Raw genomic sequence first — 8629 nt, 5'->3', positions numbered from 1 at the left:
TGGCCGTGACATTTGAATGGGGTGTTCAAGCATCAAAGCCTTAATCTGATGTACAGGATCTAAAATAGATGAATGGGGAGCTTTTACTAAGTAGGCTTTAAAGAACACAGGCTTCATAGCAACACATTGCCTATTTATTCGCCCGGAGCTTTGTGCTTTTATCCCCATTGTGGGTGTCAAAAATGAGCCTAATAAAAGGTATCTTGTATATGTTTTTGATAAAAATATGTATTTGAATGATGAATGCTAATATGATTAAAACAAGCATATTTTTGAACATTATGTTTACTAAACAGTGATTTTTTAAATTTAAATATCGTATAGAAATCGATACTTCGTAATTTTATATTAAAATTTAAACAGAAATATAAAAACAAATTTTCATTGATGAAACTTGTACAGAAATTAATAAATTAGAGATAAACGTATGGATTTTATAGATAAATAGTAATCTCATATTTAAAATAGGACGTCATACAAAATAAATTGATTAAAATCATCTGATCCTAACTTATGCCACAGAAGACGAAGAAGTTTTTATTTATATTACATTGTCATGTTTTCTTTAATTTGCCGCCTCTTAGCTTGTGCCGCCCTTAAGCAGCATATGGCCTACTTTACGGCACGGCACATCACTGGTAAGAAGAAATCTAGGCTATAATACAGATAACCTTAAATACGTAATCTTCTTCTTGGTCGTACACTCATGGCTGAGTGACCGCATTTGAATTTCGTCATCCTATGAGCGACCAAGACTTGCCATCCTTCTGCTTCTCTCAGAGCAGAATGGATGGTACCTCCCCCCTTCCCCAGTCAGCTCTTTCACTTGGTTGCTCCAGCGCGCAGACGCTCTTCCTCTGCTTCGCCTTCCCTGGAGGCCACCCAAAACCACCAGTCTCACCAGGTTGTCCGGCCTGAACATATGTCCATAAAACTGCAAAATTCGTTTCAGACATATTGTCGAAAGCCATTCCTTTATCTGCAGTCTCTGGATGATTGAATAATTTGTCCTGTGCTCCGTCCAAGAAATACGAAGCACTCGGCGCTAACACCATATCTCAAAGGCATTGACTCGACTCAGTATAAAAATATCGAGAACACTAATGTTTGCACAAGCATCATTTTTGTGGCAATCGATATTCCCCGATCCTTCTATATGCCTACGTAATAAGTAGGCTTAAGATACCCTCTTAACCCGTGATAACTAGGTGGGGAACATGGCTTAGTGCAATAAATTACTATACTGCGAATTTTGAAAAATTACAAGAAATTATGGAGATGCTTGATGAGAAAGATTCCAACTCTATTTCAATAGCAAAAGAAATAATGAGAAGCCGTTCCATAAAAAATGAATTGACATTCATCACTTCAAATTATGGTCATTTTGTAAAAATAATTGAAATGTTAGAATCATTTACAAAGTCACTAGTGAATCAAATTAATATTTTAAACAATACTGCTGCTAAAATAAGAAATGTTCCTGGACCAATTGGAATAAAAATAAGTACAAAATTAAATAGTATTTTAAATTAAAAAAAATACTGGACTTCAAACGCTGCAGAATATTAAAGCTGTTTTGGAAAATCCATCAGATGCTTCAGATGTTTAAATTTTTTTCTACTTCAGAAATATTTTCATTTACACACGCAATAATCCAATAATAACATATTCTGTAGAAGTGGAAAGAAGTTTTTCCATGTATTAAAATTTGCTAAGATCAAATTTAATCGTCAATGATTCACTTTCGAAAATGTTTAGCATTATTTTATTATTTATTGTAATAGAGCGTTTTCTGTTTGTGTATAAATAATAAATTAAACTGTTGAAATATACGAGATATGATTTTTTCTAATACTCACTTAAATTTTTAGCACCTATTTTTTATTGTTAGCACATAATTATGATATTTTCCAATTATATGTACATATTTAAAGTACCTAGTATTCACTTTTAGCACCAAAAAATCATAAGCCTAGTAATAAGTAATTATAATAAATTCAATGTATTCTAGTTCTAGCATGAGTATATAAACAATGTTATTCAAAGAAGGCCAAGAAGTGATCATTCATAGTATAACTAAATCAAACAAAAATGAGGCGACCATTGACGCAGAGTAGTACCCGCTTCTCATTCAATGGACACCAATCAAAATATTTATTTGAGAATTGACATCTCTCCCAGATAACATCTTAAGGACAGATATAAGTCCGCGAGAGACCTTTCTAAGTACATTAACATATTTCGATTAATCATTGTTCGTGTGGCCCGGGGCTCGAGGTGTTTTCAACAGCATGTGTGCGTAGTATGTACCATGGCATCCGTCATCTTTGACAAGTCTTATCTTACGCGTGTATTCCGCATTCATTCATTACGCAGGGGCTGGACAAAACCATTTATTTTTATAATTATATTATTTCGTATTGAATTTATTGATACGATAATTACCATCAGTTAAGGTTACTTATTATAAAGATACCCAGTCACAAATTAAAATTAGTGTTGCCATCTTTTTATCAGGTCCATTCGGTACAAAAATATTGTATCCGTTAAAAATCTCTAGTTACCTATCATCTTTATTGTGGAAGATTTATTCAGTTGACTTGATTATGGCAACTTTGCCGCCAAACTCCACGAGTTTGACTAGATGGCCGGGTTGTAGGTACCGGCGGGCATGACCACCAAGGCGTTGAACACGTCCTCTGGGGTTGCCCGCTTGTGGAACCTGAACGAGGGGAGCTGTTTGCCAGGATCTGTCCTCACACGGGCCCAATTGCCCACGCAGATTTAATAGCAACCGAGGCCAACTTTGCAGCATTCAAGAAATTCGCAGCGTCGTATGGGGAGCAAAATGGTCCCGACTCCTCTGTAGACTCATCCATTAAACTTGTGATACTCAGTATGCGGATAGATAGGATGTTTAACGTCAGCGGACAGAGAAGCCAATCCAAAAAAAAATCCTTTCTTAACTTCCTTCTTTAAGCACCATGGTGCATGGTTGTAGCATCAGTCTCGTGCGGCTCCGTTTCGGGACGGAATGAGCACTTAAAATCACTTCTTTCTGACACGTTTATAGCAACATCGAAGGCGGCCGTGCATATGCACGGCTGTACATACATCATACATGACTGGTGATGGTGGGAACCTAACTAGTTGACTTGTAAAATATTCTCATTTTTCAGAAGATACCATAAATGTATTTTTATAATATTTTGTAATAAACATCTGACGTTAGGCTGAAAACGCCTTGGGTAAAATAAAATAAACACAGTTTGAAAATTGACCGTATGCAATGGATTAAGAACATCTGTGATTTGTAGATTTTTTCGTACATCCTTGGATAGACATTTTATCAGAGCATCGAAGCGGAGCTCGGAGCAGGAGCACGGAGCAGTAGAATAATGGAGTTTCACCCGGAGCAGGAGCGGAGCCGGAGCCAATGAAAATATAATATTTGAATTATTATTTCAAATACTGCCGAGTGATAAAGAACCTCACTTTTTCAAATAATGAAAATGATGAATAATAAAATAAACTTTGTTTCAAAACTACTAATTTAAAAAAAAAACATTTGTATACATATAATACCTATTAAAACTTTTTACCTGGAGCGGAACTGGAGCAAGTATTAGGTCCCGGAGCGGAGTTGAAGTGGACCAACTGAAAAAAGGTTCCGGTCCGACCTCTGCTTTTTATCTAATGAATAATAACTCTTATGTAACGGAAAGAATTCAAAAAATCTATATGTCTGTAATAATAAATCATTTAAAAAAATATGTATTGCCTTCACGTACACAGCAGAGGTAAAACTTAATTATAACAATTAAAATACAAAAATGAACCATTTCACACGTGTTGCAATACGCATAATATTACAAGTTACCTAAAGGGAGAAATAAAACCAAAATGGTAGAGAAACTCTTAGTATTCTATTAAGATTTGGAAATCAATAACTTCTCACACCAAAGAAAGATTTACGTAATTAAATATGAGGATCTGTTTTAATTATAATCAATCGATTGTTCTAACAAGGTAATTCATTTCACTTGTTTCAAAAAATGTTCTATTACTAATTCAAAACGTATTTATATATTTTTATTTGCGTTTATTACATAAACGAATACCTCCTCGAAAATCATGCCGACCTGATACATTATAATATGTTCATGATGAATTTTGATCACATATTCCTTCCCATTGGGCAATTTTACGCTACCGTGGCTGATAAAATTTTACTTTAGACATTATAGGAATACTTACCTACTCATGAAGTCCCACCTACGTATTTACTATATTGAATGTGTATAACCTTTCAAATTTAACCTTTACATGTTTACAATTTTCTATACCACGCATTCATTATTAAACAATGAAGAAGTTATCGTAACTTTTTTGTTTTATTTTCCAAAATTTAAATTATGTAGATGGTGTATTTTCACTTTAGCCTCTCAGATAATAATTATCTGAGAGGCATATAGTAGGGTTACTGCCAAAAGTTGGTAAGTCGTTAATTTAAGTATTTAGCGATTATGTGTCTATATAAATAATATGTTTGCTAGAAAAAAATCCAAGTCACCCGTTATATAGAACATGCACATAGAGCACAAAGAAATTAGCATTATGAATGATTTTAGAGACCATGTCAAACTTAAAATTGCAATTACTCCATAACATGATTTGAGACTTACCAACTTTTGGCAGTAACCCCACTATATTATACTCTGCTACTTTACAATAATAACTATTTCTTACAATATGAATTTGTAACTATTTACTTTCTGTGTTATGTGTTGCACCACGTCGCCATTAATGTTGCATTTGCAAAAATATACCAGATAAAGTAAGTAAGTACCTACTAGATGGCAGGAAAATGTGTTTTTTTTTTTCAAAAAATAAGTGAAGTGAAAACACTGTTTTCATAAGAACAATGATTGAAGAAGAGTGTACTATTTCACAAATCACAACTAATAAATAAAATCAAAAACAACTAAACATTAATACATCTACGAAATTCGGTTACTATTTAAATATTAAATGAAAATATATATTTTATTGGTAATATAATATATGATATAAAAAGATAGCAGGTTAATTTTTAAGTAAATCTACTGTACATTCATAAATTGAAATCAACTCAGATACCTATCATAAAAAATCACATTTGAAAAAAAAACGACGCCTGACGGGATTTGAACCCGTATATCTACTGATATCGGGCCAATATGCTTTAACCAATAATTCCACCATTCATTGAATAAAAGAAATGGTTTATTAAAAATTGTTAGCTAGTTCAAGTAGACATTATAACTAAATATTTGGCGAGAGCCGGGCGTCGGTTAGTAATTAAGGCAATTAATACTCCTTGATTTAAAACACAAAAACTTATAGTCGATAATAAAGCAATTTGATAAGCATTTCATGTGGGACCTACTAGTTTAAATTATCACAATTAAGTAGGAGGCTCGTAGCTTAATTGGTTAAAGCATATTGGCGCAATACCAGTGGATAGACGTGTTCAAATTCCGTCAGGCGTTGTATTTTTTTCAAATGTGATGTTTTCTAGTTGGTATATATCTGAGGCGTTTTGTATATTCAATATAATATGGATTGTTACATTCTCAAATTTTGTTAATTAATTAATTAATTAAAATAAATAGTTTATTATAAATCTACTGTGATATTCTAGTTTTTATGTGAAGTTTTAAGCTATTTACGGTAACTGAATATGCTGAGATGCCGACTCGAGAAAGCCAGGGTGGCGTTTACTCGTCTAAAAAAAATATTATGTAGCCATGATATACACCTGGGAATCAGAACTAGAATGGTGAGATGCTACGTCTCTTATATGGAGTAGAGGCTTGGACGCTCACAGAAACGATTCTCAAAAAACTTGAAGCTTTTGAAATGTGGGTGTATAGGCGCATGCTTCGTATCAGCTGGAAGGACAAAGTTACAAATGTCGAGGTGATGTCAAGGATAAAAAAGACCAAAGAAATTGTCAAACTAATAAAAACCAGGAAACTGGCATACTTCGGCCAAATCATGCGGCATCCCGAGAAGTATCGCCTTCTACATCCCATCATTCAAGGGAAGATCTCCGGTAAGCAAGGCCTTGGTAGAAGAAGAACGTCCTGGCTCAAAAGCCTCAGGGACTGGTTTGAGCTCAGCACTCCATCCCTATTCAGAGCAGCGACGGACAGGGGCCAAATGGCCAAATTCATCGCCGACGTCTGATAACGGATATGGCACACAAAGAAGAAGAATATGCTAAATTTATTGCCATATGTCAAATGAGAAAAATGGTAAATCTGACAATAAAAATATTAGGTAAGTTGACAACGCTGGCCGCCATGGATAGATTGTATGAATTAGATTCATCCAAATGACACTGTGTCCCACGAAAGATTCACTACAGTATGTCCCCTAACTGGAAGCGTGATACAGAGTGTATCTTCCCCTCATTATTTTCGAAGCGAGTTAGTTTGTACGGTCTTATATTTTTATTAAGAATAATTGATTATAACAATCATATGGTTATTTTGACTCGTGCTAAGACCAGAACCTTTCCTCCCATTGGGCGTGACGGGCCAGCCTCATTCGACACAATCACGCGATGGCACTTGCAACTAGAGATTTTTATCAATTATTGTTATTTAGTTCTAAATGGATAATAAGGTAGGCGTTTCCATTTGATCTTATCAGGTATTCGAAGAAGCAAAGAGCATCTCAGGTGAGATTCAAAATGTTTAATCTTTGTTTACTTTGAAGCCTAACCTTAAATTAAAATCATCTAGACTCGAATGAATATCATATTTTATTTATCGCATCACGTGTTTAATACAAAGACCTCAATAAAAAATAAAGTACCTAGGCGATTATAATATTATTTTGTTGAACAATTTTAAACATTTAGGTACAAGTCGGTTATGGGGAAGCCAGGCGGGAACTGCGCTAATTGCCATAGCCAATTTTGGTAAAATTCATGAATTTCAAGAATGAAAACCTAACCAAACTTAATATAACTTAAACTAACCCAACCTAACAAATAATCCATTATATAGGCTATTTTCAAAATGTGTTTGCCGCTGGCTTCTCCATAACCGACTTGTACCAACATTTATTTACCTAACCTAATCAAAGCAACAGAAAATGATTTAACCGTAAAAATATAATAATAATAGTAGCGTCACTAAGCACAAGGGAACTCAGAAATAATGGTAACTGCATTGCCTAATGGGTAAAGGTATAGCAAGTAACCGACTCCAGTAAGGAAGAATCTGGGTTAAACTTAAACACGTGTCAAGAATATGTTTTACGTCGAATACTGAAAACTGCTTTCGGTTTATGCATTCACGCTCATTTAATATTGGTGTATTACACATACTATTGCACGTGCATAATGCGTGTTTCATTTTCGTATGACACTCATACATTCAAAACCCTGCATGAACATGTGGCGCATTGAATATAGCCTATCGGTATTATATTTATTATCTGTTCTGTGGAAATACCTAACGGGTAAGGAGAAGCAGGCAACCGATCTCGAGTAAGGAAGAATACGGGATAAATTTAAACACGTATCAAGAATAAGTCATACGTTGAATACTGGCAACTGCTCTCGGTTTATGCATTCTCGCTCATTTAATATCGGTGTATTAGACACTATTAATTGCACGTCTATAATGCGTGGTTCATTTTCGTAGGACACTCACACATTCGAAACCCTGCGTCAAAATTTACTGTATTGGTATATAACCTATCGGAATTATATTTATTATCTGTTCTGTGCTAAGCACATTCTAGTAGGGCTACCACAAACATGACTTTTAATTCAAATAGTATTAAAAATAGTCTTACTTAGAATTGAAATGAAGTGCAAAAATGATTATTACAATTTTAAAAAAATGCCTTTTATCATCTCGGTAAATCAACAGTTAAGTAACATAAATATTCTAATTTAAATTATATAAAGATTCTTAAAAATTTCTTGCACTGGTTAAAATATTCTAATTATGTAATACTAACTAATTGGTTTACAGTCTAAAATATTGTAATCTTGATGAAACTTACTTTTAGAATATCATATTGCATGTTGATTCAATGATCAAACATAAAGTTAAAGCTTAAGGGTCCATATGCTCTGTAAAGGTCATAATTTAAGAATTTACGTATCGTGGAAGCTAAGTCTGAATAATCTGTAGACATTGTAAGAAATATGTAATTGTCATTATTATCCCCTATATATTCTGATCCTAGAAAACAACACAATAACCATGTTAAATTAATAATAACGAACGCCATATATTGGTACATGTGGTGCGTGTTTATTGTACTTCAATAATAAATAATAATATTTAATCAAATATAGTTGGTAAACATTACATTGGAGTTAAAAATCGACTCGTAATATCATTGGTATAATATATGATAACCAACTGACCGACCACAGCGAAAAATCGGCTCTTGTGGTGCTGTGCGTAAGGCGTTGGCCTTCCACCCAGGAGTTCCGGGTTCGATCCCGGTGAAGACCCAATATATTTATGTGATTTTCTCAACGCGTGGGTGTTTGTGATTGTTCCAAATTACTAACAACTACCTTGCATTAAAAAGCAAGGGCATGATTTAAAAAAAA

The 8629-nt window shown here is 34.0% G+C and overlaps 1 protein-coding gene across 1 annotated transcript; it reads left to right on the top strand.

The window, feature by feature from the left end:
- Positions 1-5826: 5826 nt before the first annotated feature.
- On the top strand, positions 5827-6231 carry LOC147075581 (uncharacterized). The gene has a single exon (XM_085942349.1). The coding sequence runs from the start codon at positions 5827-5829 to the stop codon at positions 6229-6231; it is 405 nt and encodes a 134-aa protein (XP_085798475.1).
- The last annotated feature ends 2398 nt before the right edge of the window (positions 6232-8629 follow it).

The sequence above is a fragment of the Rhyacophila brunnea genome, unplaced genomic scaffold (assembly GCF_057557595.1).
Source record: "Rhyacophila brunnea isolate RB1 unplaced genomic scaffold, BYU_Rbru_1.0 scaffold_14, whole genome shotgun sequence".
Taxonomy (NCBI): Eukaryota; Metazoa; Arthropoda; class Insecta; order Trichoptera; family Rhyacophilidae; genus Rhyacophila; species Rhyacophila brunnea.
The sequence above is the reverse complement of the archived record's forward strand: the minus strand, read 5'-3'. Positions and strand labels throughout refer to the sequence as shown.